Source organism: Peromyscus californicus, unplaced genomic scaffold (genome assembly GCF_007827085.1).
Source record: "Peromyscus californicus insignis strain IS unplaced genomic scaffold, ASM782708v3 Scaffold_7__1_contigs__length_154581171, whole genome shotgun sequence".
Taxonomy (NCBI): Eukaryota; Metazoa; Chordata; class Mammalia; order Rodentia; family Cricetidae; genus Peromyscus; species Peromyscus californicus.
In genome coordinates, this window is record NW_026294595.1 from 147,551,897 (window position 1) to 147,570,900 (window position 19,004).

The 19,004-nt window shown below is 49.7% G+C and overlaps 2 protein-coding genes across 3 annotated transcripts in view; one reads left to right on the plus strand and one right to left on the minus strand.

Annotated features, from left to right (window-relative positions):
• Rtf2 (replication termination factor 2) overlaps positions 1 to 19,004 on the plus strand; it is a 29,752-nt gene that overhangs the window by 7,008 nt on the left and 3,740 nt on the right. For both annotated transcript variants that reach the window (XM_052723838.1, XM_052723839.1), the window contains exon 6: positions 16,733 to 16,846. In XM_052723838.1, the coding sequence (XP_052579798.1) occupies positions 16,733 to 16,846 (114 nt within the window). The remainder of the gene's footprint in view (positions 1 to 16,732; positions 16,847 to 19,004) is intronic.
• LOC128101064 (beta-1,3-galactosyl-O-glycosyl-glycoprotein beta-1,6-N-acetylglucosaminyltransferase 7-like) lies at positions 2 to 16,726 on the minus strand. The gene is made up of 3 exons (XM_052723837.1): positions 6,653 to 16,726; positions 5,512 to 5,607; positions 2 to 4,333 (listed from the first exon to the last, which is right to left on the minus strand). The coding sequence occupies exons 1-3, from the start codon at positions 7,620 to 7,622 to the stop codon at positions 4,110 to 4,112; spliced, it is 1,290 nt and encodes a 429-aa protein (XP_052579797.1). The 5' UTR covers positions 7,623 to 16,726; the 3' UTR covers positions 2 to 4,109.

The window sequence follows — 19,004 nt, forward strand, 5'->3', positions numbered from 1 at the left end:
TTCCCACCACACTCCATTTGTTCCTTCTTGGCAGCTGAGGAAGTGGCTTCAGCATCTTTCCCTCTGTCATTTAAATCCTAAGTTATTTGTGAAAGCATCCATCTAGCAAGTCACCTCTTCTTCCATGACTCTTCACTATTGCAGGGACAGACTCGAACACTTCACACCCTGGCCGCTTTCTTCCGGGCCGGGTTCTTCCTACTCCAAACTGCCGGCCTGAGGGCCTTGTTCCTCCTCTGCCTCACTTGCTCTGCAGATCCTTTTTGCTGGTCCTTCCTCATCACTGAGTACCTCGTTACCCCTCTGATCTCATCATCACAGAATTGTGTCTCTGTGTCAGTCTCCCCACTGGACTGTGTGCTTTTGAGGGCAGGGGACCAGGTGTATTGTCCCTTGATCTCTAGGCCATGCCTTGAGTAAGTGATCACATGAGGAGTGTTCCTGCAGACTGTCCTGGCCCATCCGAAGGCAAGTGTGATGACTTGGCACTTGCAGGTGGTGCTGCCCCAAGCCATGCCTTCTTTGAATTCCTCTGGTGCTTCCTTGCATGGTATTTAGTGTAATGTAGATAGAAGCCACGCATGACTGTATGCAGTGAATGTCGGTGTGCTTAGGCCTGTCATGGGTTGCGCCCTCTGTCGGTGGCTTTTCGTGAGCAATTGTCATGGCAGCTCCTGTCCTACCCTTTACTGGTAGGATGTCCTAAAGGAAAAGACCCACCCAAGTCCTGCCCTCAGGGATCCCCCTCCTGCCAGGGAGACCATCACAGAAGTGAGTGTATCGGTGTGACATGCTTAGAAGGGAGAACACAAGGCTCTGTAGTCAAGGGAGAGTGTTGACCTTAGCAGTGGGCAGTGAAGGCATCTTGAAGCTTTGAATTCAGAGCTAATGGGCACAAAGGCGCTTGCAAAGCTTGGACAGGAGCAGGGGACTCTGCTGACTCCAGGGGCAGTAAGTGTGGCCAGGGAAGGACAGGAGCATAGATGGAACTGGGGGAGGGGTGGCACCTTGGCGTTCGTGGATCTTAGTCTAAGATGGTAGAAAGCCACCTTGAAGTGGGTCCAGATGTTCTTCGGATTAAAGTGCACTCTCCGCAAAAGCCCTGAGTGATCCCTCCTGTGCAGCATTCCGGGAGCTGATGGGTGATGAAGTCAGGGGTGCTAGACTGTGGCTGACTCGTCTTCATGGCATGTACAAGTGTCACATCAGGCTTTCTTTTTTAAAAGTGACGTCCTTGGGAGTTACCTGCCTAATGCAGCTGGTGGTATGTATGAGTGACAGTGTCTGGAGAAGGTGCATCATGTGCTTCTGGCTTGGACTTCAACAGTGGGGTGGGGCACAGTTTAATCTGCAAGACTGTAGATGATAGAACATCACAGCGCTGGACAGGCCACGCCCATGAGGCGGGACTCCCGTTTATCCCCCCTACCCTCGTCTGCCTTGTGCTGTTAGAGACTGACACTGAGACCTGGCTCTTCATAAAGAATAAAAATCCGCTCGACATTCTGGAGGCTGGGAAGTCCAGGCAAGGTGCCAGTGCCCACAAGGGCGCAGTACTCCGTGTCTTAATGTGGAGGGTGTTGACCTGGGTATGTGTGTGATGGTGAGGGTCAGGGTGAGCATCATGAACAAGCCTGGGTTCAAATGTCTTGAGCATCAGGTGTCAGCAAAGCTCCTTTCCTGCCGACAGAAATCCTGCCCCTCCCCCGCTCAGTGCTTCTCAGCCAGGACCCCTCCCCCTTGGACACTCTACCAGATCCTCTGTTTGAAACAAGGCTATGCTCCAGTGTGTGGAAAGACCTTGTCCTTTATAAGGAACACTCACCCATGACATTAGCATTAATTACTTCCTGAGGCTCTGTGACCAAACACCTGCCACCAGGTCCTGCCTCCTGGCGCTGCCACACTGGGGACTGATTTGCCAACTGGGGAACTTTGAGGAACATCCCTGTGGTGTGTTAGTATTGGGAGCCTGGCATGTATCAGTTTGGCCTGGGAAAACAGCATCTCTCTGGGCCCCAACGTCCAATGTGTAAAGTGAAGAAGTTAGAAGAGCTCGGAGCCTTTCCTTTAGATCCAAACATTCCAGACAAGAAGTAAGTAAGGCAGTAAATGGAGTCAGGTTGTTAACAGGGACCAAACTTCAAGTGTGAAGTTTCTCAAGTTTGCTAATGAGTACATTGGTAGAAGGCTGGATCACTGCGGGAACCATTCTTAGGTACCAAGTGCCCAGCAGAGAATCCTAGCTAGGCAGTTCTCCCCTCCTATCCTTCCTTGACTTGAGAGAAGGAAAGAGAGTCTCCCTTGGGAAGTTTTTATGGATCAGCCTGCAAATTGTCCCTGGAGCATCTCATATTCCACTGGTTAGAACCCAGTCACACGATGACACCTCACTTCAAGGAGCCTGCGAAAAAGGAGTCTGACACACACACAGTAATACTAAAATAAACACTCAGAAGTTCCAACTCACTTTGGTCACACTGCATAACATGGTGTTCACTTTGCCTTCAGAGAATAGCACCCAGAGAAGAGCAGGGGCTGTGGTTTGGTTTATCCAGTAACCAGATGACTAGCCAGAATACCAGTTGTATTCCTACAGTGTGTTTCATGTCTTGTAATAAGCACATTGTCATCTAAGAGGTCAAGGATAGCTTAACATTTTCAGTGTACAGTAAAGGGAAATGTTGGCCTAAACCAAGACTACTTTAATCTTACATATGTTACTTAAAGTTGATTTATAGTATCTGCCTTTAAGATCTCTCATTCTGGGCTGGAGAGATGGCTCAGTGGTTAAAAGCACTAGTTGCTCTTCCAGAGGTCCTGAGTTCAATTCCCAGCAACCACCATGGTAGCTCACAAACATCTGTAATGAGATCTCGCGCGCCCTCTTCTGGCCTGCAGACATACATGCAGACAGAACACTGTATATGTAATAAATAAATACATAAATAAGTACATAAATAAAAAGATCTCTCATTCTATTCTCAGCTTTCCAGGCCACATCACCGGATGTGATCTCATGTCTATGTGGGGAAAGCCTTAGTTGACTTACGGTGCTGAAATTTGACTTTTATAGTGTGTGTTAGTTTCCTTTCCTGGGCTCCTACTTAAAAAAAAAAAAAAAGTATTTCCAGGCTGGAGAGAAGGCTCAGTGGTTAAAAGCATTGGTTGTTCTTGCAGAGGACCTGAGTTCAATTCCCTGCACCACGTGGTGTCTGGCAACCATTTGTAACTCCAGTTCCAGGGGAGCCAACACCTGCTGACTTCCATGGACATGTAGTACACACCTACACATACAGGCCAAGCATTCAGACACATAAAGTAGTGGAGCATGTCAGTCTTTATGCCGCCGCCGCCGAGGACGCTGTATATATGTGAGGAGGAGTGTATATATAAGTGTCGCCTAACAGTGACAGAAGAAGAGTTGGGGACTTGGACGGGAGGATCTGCATCTGCCACCAGGATGGCTAAGCCAGGTTTTTGGCTGTTTGTCACACGAATTAACTAACTTTAAAAACTAACTAAAAGTCAAGAGTGGCTTTCTCCATCTCTCCACATTCTTCTGTGGTGATGGTATGTGCCGGTGTGGGCCATCCAACATGGCAGGAAGAAGAAGAAGATGACAGACCAAGACTACACAGACTTCAGGCAGCCCTCTTAAGCTGTGTTCCTACTGTGGCATAATTCATTTTACCCAGAGAAGGAATCCCCTAGATGTTTTCCTGGAATTTTCTAGAACGAAGTTGTGCTTTTCTTAACCCCACAGGGACAGCTCTAGAGAAGCATGGCTTCCTTGTGGGTGGGGCTTTGTTCTGTCCTAGTGCCTCTTACACAGGGTCTCCAGGCCCTCAGAACAAGGCCGCCTGGTGGTTACTCCACCGTGAACTGGGTTCATCGGGTGGAGAGATCCGGCCTTAAGCAGTTGCTCACTGAAGCACTGGGCCTTCCGGGTGTTGATTTCCGGTCCCCAGCCACAGCCCCGTCATTTTCCTCTTGTGATCTCTCTTGCCTAGGGTCAGGAGTAAAGTCTGGCCAGGAGCACGTGTCTGCGTTCCTGTTGGAACTAATTCGCATCCAGGAGTTGAAACGGTGCCTGGCGAAAGTGTCCCTTAGTGGTGGGGTTGACTGCTGAAGCGGGTTTCCCGGGGAAATTGCCAGTGTGGCTCTGTGGGGACTTCCGCCTGCCGTAGGGCTTTGAGTCTGTGCTGCCTCTCGAGGCATGCCACCACCAGTGGGTCTGTCGACGGCTCAAACTTGGCAAACAGAGCCGGCGATTGGATGAGCCAAGGCAGGTCTCCCAGGCCGTAGACACAGGTGTCTTGGGCATCGTGACCTGCGGAAAGAAACAGAAATTTAGCTGCCCACTCCCCAACCAGTTCAATCCCGGTGCAAGTAAGTGGTGCATGCTTCCACAAGTGTCGGCTGGGGGGCTCCTGCACAGAGTTCAAGATAAGTAGCATCCCGTAACCGTTAGCAGTCTTCTTAACCCCACAGGGACAGCTCTAGAGAAGCATGGCTTCCTTATGGGTGGGGCTTTGTTCTCCAAGGCTGGATTTTGAGTTTATAAGGAAGGGAATTTCACCTTTGGGCTAGTATTTGGGGGACTTTCTAAATGGCAAGAGCCACTAAATAGTGCTGCTATTTAGAATAAATAGTGCCCAGGAGCATGGAGGCTCCTGCCTGTAAGTCATAACACTTGGGGGGCTGAGGCAGGAGGATTGCCATGAGTTTGAGGACAGAGTTAGTACCAGGCCAGTCTGGACCTACTGGGCCCTGGATCTAACTCCTATTTTAATTACTTACACTTGTACCAAGCTTTACTCGGAAGAACTAATAAAGATAGTTGATGACTTCCTATATTAGACCTTCCTGTGGAACTACCCACAGCCAAGGAGAAGCCTGAAAGGTCATGGCGTCAGAATCTGAAAGCTGCAGAGTGTGGCCACTCACACCTATCATCACAGCACTTGGAGGCTGAGGCAGGAGAATCATGAGTTTAAGGCTAGTCTAGCTACACAGCAAACCACTGTGTCAAAAGAAAAAGATGAACAAGGGTCTGGTGGTGTAGCTCAGGAGGATGGGGGTCTGTGTGTGAGAGAGAGAGAAAGGGAGAAGGGCCATGGTGGCTGTCACTAGCTCCTTACTGAATTACAGTATCTACCTTTACAAAAAAGTGTTCTTGTACCCCAAGATGAGCACACACCCCACTTCTGTGGACTCTGCACTAACTGTTCACTGACATCTGTGCACTCCTTAGCATTATGCAGTAAGTAATGATTCCCTCAAAGCTGTCCACACTCCTTTCCTTCTGAGACTCAGACCTCTGGGACACCAGAAAGAGGGAGAATTCGTGGTTCCTGGGGGAGAATCTACCAGAGCAAACTAGAAAGGCACTTCTGCAGCAAGAACTACCCCAGAGCTTGGGTGCCCTGTGCCCTGCGTGAACCAGACATGATGGCACAAATCTTTAATTCCAGCACTCCAGATGCAGGCTGCTGTTTGAGTCTTTACCTGTACATCCCTTGTGACCATCTCCTTCCTCCATTCTCCGTTTAGTGGCTCGAATGTTTCCTTCCCAGACAGCATCTGGTGTGGCACCCGGAGCGTCTGAGGGAGAGACAAAATCAGGGTACACTGCAGAGCGCACCTCCAGCTGTGTGGTATCAGCTCTGCACTGCCTCTGCCCTTCCTGGGATGAGGTCACTGTGAGGAAAAACCTGTGCAGTGCACGTCAGGGCATTGTGCTGACCAGGGCCAGTGTCCCTGCACTGCATTTTCCGCCCTTTGAGAGTGTCTCTCAGAACTCACTGGATGTGTGTAAAGTGCCCTCAGGACTGTGCTGTGGCTCTGGGCCGTTTTCCTCTAACAGCCCTTGTAGGTGATGTGAGAACAGAGCTTGCTGCAGTAGGTATGAAAGATCATAGAATGGTCCAAGACCATTTCTGCCAGGTCCCTGTTTGCAAGAGTGTTATCTACTGATGGACGTAGGCAGCCATGCTTGAAGTAGCACTCTTTGAAGGAACCAGCTGGCCTTTCTCGAATGTGATTTAATAAATCCAGTTAAAGGATGTCACCAGAGTTCCCTCATAAGTGGTAGGGTTGCCACAGACATTAGTCTTCACATTTGGCGGGGGGTGGAAGGGTTCTTTTTCTATTTTCTAGTTACGAACTCACTCTGTAGCCCAGGCTGTATTGTGCAGCAGCCCCCTGCCTCAGCCTCCCAAGAACTGTGACTGACAGATGTGAGCCCTTAGCACAACACTGGGCTGTAGTGACTATCCAGTAACATTACCAAGTGAATGAAAAACAGTGCAGATTTTTCCAAACATTTATGCCCAAGATATCCAGAAGGTTCTACTGGAGGACACAAAATGAGCCATGTCGATGGGAGCATGACAGGACTGTCTCCCTAACTCCACCCCTAGAACCAGAGGCCGCCCTGGTCTCCGGGTGGAGGCCGCCCTGGTCTCCGGGTGGAGGCCGCCCTGGTCTCCGGGTGGAGGCCGCCCTGGTCTCCGGGTGGAGGCCGCCCTGGTCTCCGGGTGGAGGCCTTGTGAGATGCAGGCCCTGTAGGAAGCCACAGCAAGACAGGAAAGAGTCAGCCCTGCTGCCTTCTTCCCTGAGCGGCACCCACACTGCAGGGTTAGCCTACCTTTCAGCTGGTTCAGGGTCGCCCAGTAGTGCTGCTCTGGGCTGTGGATGTCTTTGGACCACTGGAGCATGTCTTTTGCACGGGGATCAGTCAGGATGAACCCTACAAACTTTCTCGTAAGTGCATAGTAAGCACTTCCTGAGTAAACCGTTAGGTTATGGGGTGGTTTTTGTTTGAACCTTGTACTTGGAGATACGTAGGTATTTTCTTCAGGGTTAGGCTCAGGGGGCCTTTGGCCTGTCTTGGGTTTGGTGTTTGGGAGTGGGGTCATCATAGGAGTGATGTTTTTACCCCTCCACTTGGTTCTGATGTACTGGATGAGCTCTTTGTTGGTTTTGATTGGGAATTCCTGTCCACAGAGATTCATAACATATTGCCACTCAAGTGTGGAGTGGACGAGGTCTCTCATGCAGTTAATCTCTGCCTGCAGCCTCTTAGGGCCATCATGAGCCGTCTTCTGTGTCTTTGATGAAATAAAGACGTTTTCAAAACAGTTTACGAAGGTTTGCATGGCACTCTTAAACTTCTTTGGGGCCTTTTCATCAATGTGGACACAGTAGACATTCTGAGGAGCGTAAATCGCTCTGAGAAGCCGTACAAACATGGCCAGCTCCTTATGAACACTTATAACAAAGGCCAAAGAGAAGTTCCCCTCTTCTGCAGACAGGGGTCTGGTTATGAAATGCAGCCCCCGGGCCATCCTGGAACAGTTTCTGGATGTGCGCAAAAGAGCGAGTATTTCAGAATTGTAAGGGGGTTTGCAGAATTGTGCAATTTGGGGGGCTGCCTTTTTCCCTTCAAATAAAGCTGAGCACAATTCATCTGGATAGAAGCCACATTCCACCACAGCCAGGTGGATGGGCTCCTCCTCAGCCTCCTCGGAACCGGGGTTCCGGGAGTAAAGAAAGATGAAGGCGCAGATCACTCCACATGCCACAAGTCCAGCCTTTGTGGTCCGGAGCTGGCTCATGCTTTTGAGCTCTCAGTGTCTTCTCACCACCATAGCTTGAAATGGTTTCCTTTCAGTTTCCTACAGGAACAACAGAGGACATTTGAGTCAGGGAATGCTCCCCCCAACTCTCCTGAAGCACATTAACCGAATGTTCCTAAGTCCAACACTTGGGGCTAGGGATGCCGCTCAGTGGGCAGAGTGTCTGCCTGGCATACATGAGGCCCAGGGCTTCATCCGCAGCACAGCACCAGGTGTGGTGTTACATGTCTGTTATCTCTGCACTGAAGGGTGGGGACAGGGAGGGCAGAAGTTCAGGGTCATCCTTGGCTACACAGCAAGTTCAAATGATCCATAGATGGCTAGGTAGGTAGATGGACAGATGGAGAATGCCATTTGAACAGACCTTGGTTTATTGGGTTCCTTCTTTCTGTCTTTTTGATGGGTTTGTTATGTTATCCAAGATGACCTTGAACTCATGGATTTAAGCCATCCTCCTGCCTCAGGCTCCCAAGTCACTGACCTTCAGGTGCCTGCAGCACACCTGTGTGTAATCTGATCATTTTTTTATGGGTGTGCACTCTGAAACTATTACCACATCAGGGCAAGTTTCACCCCTATGTTTCCGTATGCCCCAGAAAGCCATCTGTCTTTCTACCCCATTTGTGTGTTTCTATGTCCCTGGAGTCTGTGAGGTGCTGTAAGTGGACTCGTGCAATGGATTCTTGTGGGGGGGGGGGGCTTTTCCTAGTTAAGATAATGATCCGGACGGAGAGTCTGCCTCCTCATTGTGGTTTTCATTCGTTCTTGTTCATTGCTGAGTGACACTCCATCCCATAGTTGTGCACAATTTATTTGTTCAGCTGTTGATGGACTCCTATGCCATTTTCAGCTTCTCATTATTACAAAGATGCTGTAAGCATTGTGCACGAGTCAGTCTTTGAGAAGACAGGTGTTTTTGTCTGTCTCAAATGAATGTGGGATAGTGAAATGACTGCCTCGCATGTTGGGTGTATAGCTGCACCCTGGGCTTTTCCATGTCAGTACAGCTGCAGGTAGGAGAGTTGGCCACACTGCACGTTGTCAGTACTCCATTTCCATGGTAACCATCCTAATTGGCTTGCAAGGGGCAATTCCCTGCGGTCTCACTGTGTGTCCCTGATGACTGTCACTGCTGAGCACACACTCATGAGTTATTCCCCTGTATTTACGCCTTTCCCCATTACACTGAGTCCGAATCTTCCCATAAAGGATTTAAAGGACAAATTAAGAGAGTTTGTGGTTACAAAGGTAAGCCTGTTGAATGAGCTGATGAATTGTTTTTAGGGATTAAATCAAGGTGGGTAGTGATGTCTCTGGATGCCAACGTGGTGACTTGTCTAGAGCCACAGTAGGTACGTGAGCAGCTGCAGCAGACGTGAAGGCGCATTAATGGAGGACTGCTAGAGAGGCAAGCTGTCCAGGCAAGGTGTCAGGCTGTGCCGTCAGGAGGTCTTGCTGTTTGTGAATCCTGATACTTGAGTGCCACAGAAGTCATATTCTCATGGCGAATGGACTTGCATAGCTATTTTCCTGGGTTGTGACTTGGGAGCAGGCAGACCAGCTTTGAGCTACTCTCGGGCTCTCAAGTTTCACAGCCTTGAGAGCTCTGTCTGTTGGGGACATTTTAAATACCACATTTTCACTGTAGTTTCTTACCACCTAACATGCTTTGAAATACAAAGCAGCCACTGCTCTGGATGCTGGGTCACAGACCCAGTCAACATCTAATTGCCACAAAGCATCAAACCTTAGGGTCTCTTTTGCAAGAATTTATAAAGCATGCAAGGTCTACCTTCCTAAGCATGGCACTCTGATGCCTCATCATTTCATGTCTGCTCCCCAAAATAAATAGCCCCGCCCCAGCATAGAAATCGACCAGGAAGGAGGTCCCTGCTGAAGGAGACGCAGGGCAAGCCTCGCAACACTTAGAACTCTTAGTTTTGTCATTTTAGACTTTTACTTATTTTTCACTTTGGTTTGGTGTTTTGGAGACATAGTCTTACCATGTAGCTCTGGCTGTCCTGGAACTTACAATGTAGACCAGGCTGGCCTTGAACTCACAGAGATCTGTACTGGGTGGGATTAAGGGCATTGTCACCACACCCAGCTAAAGCTTAGGAATTTTGAACAAGGTCCACAATACACCTTGGTGTGCTGCTACTGGTATGGTAGCCTTTGCCAGGAAGGCGGCTGAGGAACTGTTTGGTTCTCCGCTGCCTGTGTTGGCAAGTGTGCCCCATAAACCTCTTGCTGTAGCCAAGCCCCAGGGACTGCTCTTTCAGCCATTTACAGAATTAAATGCAGACAGGCCCCGGGATAGCCCGGGGTCCTTCAGTGTGCTCCCTGGCCTAAGTGGTTTTCTGCCTTTTGTAGGTGAGCGAGAGCAAGCTGGCTTTTCTTTTCGCCTTCCCCCTTGTCCTCAGCCCAGCTGACACTGGGGCCTGACTGCAACCTGCCCAGATGCCCCTGTCTCAGCCCCAGCCTGTCCACTGCTTCCATTTAGTATTTTGTTGCTGCTTTTGAGAAGTCTATTCTTTTGATCAGCAGCATTCAGAGAGTTTCCTCAAGCTTTACTTCCAAGCCCAGCTCATTATTTCATGTCTCACACTGAGAGCCTGGTGCTCAACCTGAAGGCTGAGGATACGCTGCAGAGCCAGGGTAGCTGAGTGCTACAAGTGTCCATTCTCCTTCTCCACACTCTGTGATGGTTGCCAGCCTGGTACTTGATTGGTCCCAGACCCGGTGTGACAGAGTTCCCTCGGAGCTACTTTCTAAGCATGGTGACTCAAGTCCCTGTGACCATAACAGGGTAGATTCTCTTCTGTTGCCTTTGTCGTCCTTGGGCTCAGGACAGTGTCCACAACACCCTGAACATCAGTTTTTATAGTCACATGTGTTAGTTGGGCTTTTTGAACCCACAGACTGTTCAACTGCCCATAAAGTGGGTGTCTCGTTCACAGTGTTCTTACACCTAAGCCCTGTGTACTGGTTCAGCCATGTGTCAGCAGAGGTGTGCTCCTGTTGAGGTGTCCACTCAGAACAAGCACAGCTACCAGTTCATTTTCAGTACTGCCACCAGTAAGAACGGAGGCTGTGGCCGTGGCCTCCAGGCTGACTTACCTAAATCAGGGTTCGTACCCGGTGGCTTGTTAACACCTGTGAAATGTCATCTGTCACTTGCTGTGGAAATAGCCCACCATGATTTTCTTTGGCTTGCAGCCAGAAACCATGGAACTGTTTTTTGAGGGGGGAAAACGATGCCTGCCTGCCATCCATCACTGTTACTGTGTTTACAGTCACAGGCAGCTGAGAAAGCCCTGCTTCCTTCAGAGCTTGCACCTGCTTGCCCTGCTGTCCACCGTCCCTCCCATGCTGTTAGAGACACACTCACCAGGTGCAGTTCTGTTTCTGGAGGGAACCCGGGCAGGTGCCGGTCCAGCCACCTTTCTTCTGACCGACTCCGATGGCTGCCGCTCCTGCTTCTCAGAGTTACCTGGCAGGCTGGCTTGCCTTTGCATCCCTAGGGACTTGTATTCTTGTTGATTCTGACACGTTGGTTAAAAACAAAAACAAAAAAAAATAGCTTCTGTATTTGATCCCTGAGAATTATTCAGGATTGTACACCTGCCAGGAAAAGAAAAAAGGGCCGGGGGAGTAGACGTAAAGCAATACAAGGTGCTGACAGAGCCGCAGCCCAGAGCAGTGTGCAGCCTCTGGACTCTGAAGCAGCGGCTGGCCCTCTCACTCTGGACATCACGCTCTGTACCAGGCAGAGATCGTCAACCCTCAAACTCGGAAAGCTGCTACCTGGGCTGATGTTTTTGTGAGATGGGGCAAGTCCTAAAATGCTCTTCAAAACCAGGCGTGGTAGCACGAGCTTTAATCCCAGATTCTGCACGTGGGAGACTGAGGCAGGTGGATCTCTGAATTCCCAGTTAACATACATAGTTAACTCCAGGCCAGCCAAGGCTACATAGACACTGTCCCAAAAACAAAAACAAAAACAAAACAACAAAATATTCTCTGTAAGACAGGAGGCTGGTTTTTCTGACACTTGCCTATATTTAGGTTTACTCTGGATAGATCTAATTTGTCCCATTCATTCATTAACTTGTTTATTACTACGTGTCTGTGTGTGTGTGTGTGTGTGTGTGTGTGTGTGTACACATGTACACACGTGTGTGTGTGTGTGTGTGTGCGCCCACCTGCCACTGAGCATGAGTGGAGGGCAGAGGACAGTTTGCAAAGGTCAGTTCTTCCACCTTGTGGTTCCAGGGATTATGCTCAGGCCATGAGGGTTTGGCAGCAAGTGTCTACCTGCTGAGCCATCTCACTGGCCTGACATACCTGTTTTCAGGAGAGCAGTGCAGAGGATTGGGTCACCACACTCCACACATACCTGGATAGAGTGCTCATGTGGTGCATCAGGTGCAGGCTTCCACCACAGAACAGAACATGGGAGGGGAAAGGGCAGCACAGGAGACTTGTCCCCCCTGTTTCTAGATTCCTACGATGGCAGGGTGGGTGGGTGGTGTCTTCACCTGCTGGAGAAGCGACCCTGAGGCACAAGAGTGTTTTGTGGAACAGCTGTCACAGCTACTATAGAAAGAGGTCTAGGTGGGGTAGCTAGCAGAGTCTCTGTGAACTTCAGGCCTAGCTCCCATCAAGCCTTTGAGGAGGGAGAGCAAGTCCAGCTTGTGCGTGTAGGGGTCTCGGCTTCCACTTGTTGAGTTTCTGCTTCTATCTAGCAAGAATCTTGAAAGAGCAGCCAGAAATGGTGCACACAACTTAATGGTGAAGGCTAGCCTGGGCTACAAGTGAGATTTAAGATCTGAGCACAGTAGTTCTTGCCTGTCATCCCAGCACTTGGAAGACCGAGGTAGGAGAATTTCCATGAGTTCAGGCCAGCTTAAATTATGTAGTTCTCAACTAACCTGGCCTAGAGTGAGAGCCTGTCTGAATGAAAGGAAATGAGAAAAAGTTGTTAATAACAAAATGTGGATCAGTTCCCATGAGCCATCTCTGCCTGTGCATCAGTATGCTCTTCCTCCACCAAAGGTGTCCCTAGATCTTCCTCCATGGAGAGGAGCTGGTGCTGCCATGGCTGGCTGCTTCCTTGGTTTGTCTTACTTGCCCCTTAGGATGAACCAATCCCCAACATCCCAGGGTCAGGTGTAAGGACACCCCCCCACCCCCAAGCCAGACTTGGTCATGTGGCCTAGAGGGGACCTCCAAGTCTTGAGGGACCGTCCTACCTAGTTTAGGCCCAAGCAGTTAATGTCAGTTAATGGGTCTTTGGAGTGTTTTGGAGGAAAAGTGCTTCATTTTGTTTGTTTTTACTTCTGAGGCTGGTTTTGCTGTGTCTGCATTGGCCTAAAATGCTCTGTGTGGCCCAGACTGGCCCTGAACTCAACTCATGGTAGTTCTGTCTCAGTCTCCTTAGTGCTGGGATGATAGGGTTAAGATAGCTCATTTTTTAAAAAAGGGTTTATTACTTCCGCGGCGCGCGCGCGTGTGTGTGTGTGTGTGTGTGCGCGCGCCCCTGAATGAGTTTGTGTGTACCACTTGCATGCAGGTACCCACAAGGTCAGAAGAGACTGTCAGACTCCCTGGATTGGAGTTACAGGTGATGAGCCACCATATGGGTGCTGGGGACTAAACCTGGGTCTTTAGCAAGAGCAGTAAGCACCCTTAACCACTGAGCCATTTGTAGCCGGAAATTTCCCCAGTTCTACCCAGCCCCATAGTCCCACAGATGCTTATAAAATAATCACTCTAAGCCTTATATTAATTATAAACTGTATGGCCTGTGGCTTCAGCTTCTGGCTAGCTAACTTTCATCTTAAGCTAACTTATTCCTATTCATCTATATTTTGCTGTGTGGCCATGGCACTGCCAGTCTGCTGGCATCTTGTTACTCCTTCAGTAGCAGCCTGGTGTCTCTCCCGACTCCGCCCTTCTCTCTGTATCTCTGCTTGGATTTCCTGCCTGGTTGTAAGCTTTCTTGCCATAGGCCGAAACAGCTTTATTTATTATCTAATGGGAGCCACACATATTCACAGCATACAGAAAGACATCCCACAGCACTCCCCCTTTTCTGTCTAATCAAAAAGTAAGGTTATAACTTTAATATAGTAAAATTATATATAACAAAACAGTTATCAAGTAAGAATTATAGTCTATTTGTATTTGGCAAAATTAAAGAAAATATTCTATCCTATCTTAGTGAGTCTAAAGTTTCATATCTAATTTATCTTTTATCATAACTAAAGAAAACTATAATTATAACTATCTAGTCTTCAGCTCCATCAAAGACCCCAGAGGGATGTAAATATTATTTAAGTAAATAAAAAGTGCATTGCAAGTAACTTCCAAAACTCTAGAAATGACAGAGACACCTGACTGCCTGGACAGTCACCCAAAGTTCTTCTGTAACATTGGGGCATCCATCTTCAGCCTACAGGCCTAGAGTCTCTGGCATAACTTTCAGTGAAGCAGGAAATTTTAAGGACTGTTCCACCCATTCTGGTAAAGTTTGTCAGTCACTTCTCCCCATGTCCTGTAGAATGTCTGGCAGTTTCTTCTGTGAATCAGGAACCTGAAGTACCATCTCGCCTTACAAAGTTCAGTGGTCACCTTCTTATGGGTCCTGCACATCTAGTTTATACAGCATATTCTCCAGCCCCAAATTCCTAGTCAGTGACTTATTTAGTTATCAAAATATATCAGTGCTGGGTATGCGTGTATGCTGAATCAGGCCACAGCCATGATTCTATCCAAAGGATGTTGCTACCAGCACCATAGAGGAAAGAGCAGGGGTGCAGGGATAGGCAAGGAAAGTCACCCTGAGTTCCCAGGAGGATGAGCACAAGCTTGAGGCCGAGCCTGGTCTACACAGAGAGTTCAAGCCTAGTCAGAGCTACTTAGTGACATCCTGTTTCAAGGGGCAAAAACTACCCAGGTTTTAAGGCTCAGCCTCTTTCCAGTTCTGGGCTCCTTTTCTCTACACCCATCCCGAGTGCACAGAGTGGTCAGGAGAGCAGTGCCCTGACCCCTGGTGGTGACATTCACTCCTGGTGGATTCTGGGGTCCTCTGGTCAGGGTATCAAGCCACCTGTGCTGATGATTGGGTTGTGTCCCCTTGACACAAACCTAGGCTCACCGGAGAGGAGGAGACCTCAGTTGACACAGTGCCTCGGTAAGATTGGCCCGAGCCTGGGAGGCTTTTTCTTGATTGGTGTTTGCTGTGGAAGGGCCCAGTTCCCTGGGGGTAATGTCCCTGTCCCTGTGTGTGTCCCCCACCCCCGCAGGTGGTCCTGGGTGGTAGAAGGAAGCAGGCTGAGCAGCAAGAAGCAGCTTCCTCCACCACCTCTGCTTCAGTTCCTGCCTGCAGGGTCCTGCCCTAACTTCCCTCAGTGGTGGAGTGCAACCTGAATGTTGTGAGTAGAAATAACCTCTTTGCTCACAGGTTGCTCTTGGACATGCTGTTTATCATGGCAGTAGAAACCCTAAGGCATGGCAGTCTTATTCCTTGACTGCAAATTCCATCGTCACAAAATTCAAGTTCAATCTTTTTTAATTGACAAGTTTTTGCCAAGCTTTTCAATTGTGAAATACATTGGCAGTGTCTCCTCTGGTGTTAAAAACAAGAATAAGAAGCAGGGATGTCAAGGTGCCTCAGGAAAGAAACAGCAGCTGAGATCCCAGCAGGGAGGCATGATCCTGCTCTAAGGGTCCCGCCTCCTGCACTCTGCAGCGAGGCCCTCAGGAGGCTTATTTACACCGGAGTGCACCTCCATGTCCCTTGGGCTTTCCTTCCCACCTCACTCAGTTCCAGAAAGATCCCTTTCCATTCCTCTCCAAGGAAAAGGCCTCCCTCCCCCATGGAGGGATTGTCCACCAAGTGTCCCCTGGCCCAGGACTCCCATGGGACCACCTGCCCAGAGGCTGTTCCTCCCCTCCTCCCTGCCTGTCATGGTGGCTGAGAATGAAAGCCCTTCACTTCAGAGGGTACCTCTCCTCCCTCAGGTCATTCCTCAGAGCTCTGTGAGTCAAAGCAAATGTCTTCAATCAGCAGCAGTCCTCAGGGAAACCCTGTAAAAGGAGCAGACCCTGACCTGAAAGGTGGGGTGCCAGAGACCTGGGGCAGGATGTTTATTAGCTTTTTTACAGAGCTTGGCAGTGACATCTCTTCCCAGATGTGACAGCCAGATTGTCTCCAGACTGTGTGGTGTCCCTGAGGGTCTCTTTCCTGGGGTTAGACCTCCACCCCTGAGGAGGACTGAGGAGAGGTGGAGCCTAAATCAAGGGGACCTGGAGACCCTGGAGCAAAACCTCAGTTCACGGAGGAGAGCCTTGCTCTCTCTGCAATCCCTCTTCCTGCCGTGTGCTGACACTGAGCCTAGGACCTCCACAGGAGCCTTGATGGGGTGCTTGCAGGCGGCCCGGCCCCTCTGAGGAGGTAGCTCGCTTGGTTATGGTCTGTGAATGTGAGCATGTGTGCATCAGGCAGAGCTGAGTGTGGACACCAACAAGTGTCTGTCCCTGCCTCCAGGACGCCATCGAGACACTAGGACACGGCTCCGTCTTGTCCTGCAAGATGTGTCTGGAGTCAACCTTACACTTAGAATGTTCTGGAAAGACTGTTGGAAGTTAGCAGATACCTGTGCTCCCAGCTAGGCCTGTTGCCGTGGTGTGCTGTGGGTACACAGCAGTGTGGTAGGGGAAGGATGGGAGGGCTCACACAGAGTGACCACCGCCCCCAGCAACACAGTGCAACAACCTCGGGTGGTCCCACGCTCAGGGTCTCTGCCCAGGCCGGTTAGTCAGAGATCACAGATGTCCAGCACGGACCAGTGTGTACAAAGTCTGGTCTGTGAGCCACCCTATCCGTTACCTGTGTTGGAACCCTCCAGGGTGGGGCAGCCAGGCTATGATGTTCTGGGCACATGGACCTCTCAGGCCAGCACTGAGAGCGGCTGGTCTGAGACGCAGCAGGAGCAGCAGGGGCTGGAGGCCAGCGCTGAGTGAAGAGCAGGGCCCCCATACCTCCCCTCCCGAGCTAACCGACTTTCCTTTTTGCCTTCCAGTGTGGGGCTGCCTTCCAGGAGGATGACGTCATTGTGCTCAATGGCACCAAGGAGGACGTGGAGTTGCTGAAGAAGAGGATGGAGGAAAGGCGGCTGCGGGCCAAGCTGGAGAAGGTAATGAGGGGCTTCACCTCTGCCCCAGGGCCCATTGCAAGCTATTCTACTGCCTTAGCAGAGCTTGGGGGGACGGGGTCCATGCCTGAGTTTTGTCAACCCAGGAGGCCTAGCCTCTAGAAACAGATTCGGGGCTTGGCTCCGTTGGCCTTCATCTGCTCAGGGCATGATGGTGTAGGGGAGATTTTAAAATGGCACCTGTCAAGCACTTGCACAGAGTTTGGCATTAGTGAACCCTCAGGAAAGGAGAGTCGTTGGTTTTAAAAGAGTACGCATGGACTGCAGCTGTGACTCAGTAGTAGAGCCTGGAGCCCTAGGTTCTGTCCCCAGTAAAGAAACAGAAATAGGAGGACTCATACTCCGTTTCCGTAATTGCAAAGGCGAAGCCACCATCATCCCAGCAAATCTGAAGATCCCCGTCCTCGGCACCTGCGGTGAGGCTTGCGGAAGGAGGTGCTGAAGGGTTTTTTAGTTGGCATACAAAGCAATGGCATTCATTGGGGCTGTAATTTTTTTTTTAATGGAAAGTTTAGGCTCAAGGAAAACTTGGGCCTAACCTTTGTTTTTACTGAAGTGGAAATCTAGATGTGGCACACCTGTAATTCCATCCTCCTAAGGTAGAGTCAGGAGGGAGAGTTGGAGGCCAGTTTGGAGACCCAAGGGCCAGGTGTGGCCCGGTGGTGAACACCTGCCTCTTGTGCAGAGTCCTGGGTTTGATCCCAGCACTGAAACCGAAACAAGGGTGAATGCTGGCGTGTTGGACTGTGACAGTGGGCAGTGTAAGGACGCACAGGAGGGGAGTGCTGGCTGTAAGCTGCCCACAGCTGCTGGCATCGTCCACGGGATAGGGCCGCGGTGATGGAAGGGGCTTCCGAGCTTTGCTCATGCAATTTAGTCATAGAAGAGCGGGCAGAATCACATCACCTACGTGTGATAGTCCTTCACTGTTGTGAGGCTTAAAAGGCTGATGGTCACACATGGGACAGACTCTCAGGAGAAGCCAAATGCATTCTCATTTCCTCCTTTATTGTCTTAGAAAATGGTGCGTGTAATGTTCCCTAACGTTAGGAATTGTGGGCAACTCTGAAAGTAGATGCCACAGAAATGCTCTGTGCAACTGTTTACAAGATGGTAACAGCATTCCTGAGAAATACTGAGGGTCACTGGGTCATTTAAGCTGAGTATGGAGGTTAAAAAAATCAAACATTTATATGTGCGTGTGCATGTGTATGTGTGTATATGTTAATTCTAAATTACTAAATTTTAAATTCAGTAAATTACTTTTTTCTAAATCACTCTGCACTTACCATCATCAGAGCATAGTGAAGCCTGGAGTGTCTTTGACAAGAGACAGCAACTGAAAGACATGCTTGCTCATCCTTGCTGTCCTCGGTCGGTCTTTTTCAAACACAAAGAGGGGCATTGTGTACTGAAAGCAGCAGCCACAGAGCCGCACGGAGCCCTGGCTGTTCTCCCTGAGTGACTGTCCCGGCATAGGCTTCCTGCCAAGTCCTGCAGAGCCCAGTGGGACTAGATCCCCTCTGCCACCTCCTCAGCAGAGGCCCTGAACATGCTTAGCTACTGCTACCAAGATACAAAATATTTCCCAAATATTCTTACCTGCACACAAGGCTTAGTGCCTCTGCATGCCTCCAGCTTTTGACACAGCTCAGCCGCAACAGAGGGCTAAGAACTAGCATCTGCCTCGGTTCTGTTGGGGTGTGTGAACACTTAGTGTGTGCACACACTCAGAAGCAAGAGCACAATGTCAAGTGCCCTCCTCCGTTGCTCCCTGCTCTGTTACAGTTAGACAAGCCAGAAGACCACCATTTTGCCTTGGCTTACTGACTAGCAATTTCCCAGGATCCCAGTCTCTACCTGCCGGTGCTGGGACAGCCGTGTGCAGCCATGCCCGGCTTACTGCAACTGGTGCTTCTGCACCGAGACGTCGCCTTAGTCCTGACAGCCAGCCTTCACAGATTTGCACGTGTGGATTTCATGTGTGCAACAGTTTCCTGTGTGTGTTTTTCAGATGCTTTAAGTCAGATTGTGTGTATGTCACACATTCAAGGCCACCACCAAGAAAGGTCTTCTGTTTGGTGTTTGTAAGAGACGAGGACCTTCCAAAATCATTATTTTGTTTTGCTTTTTAGAGACA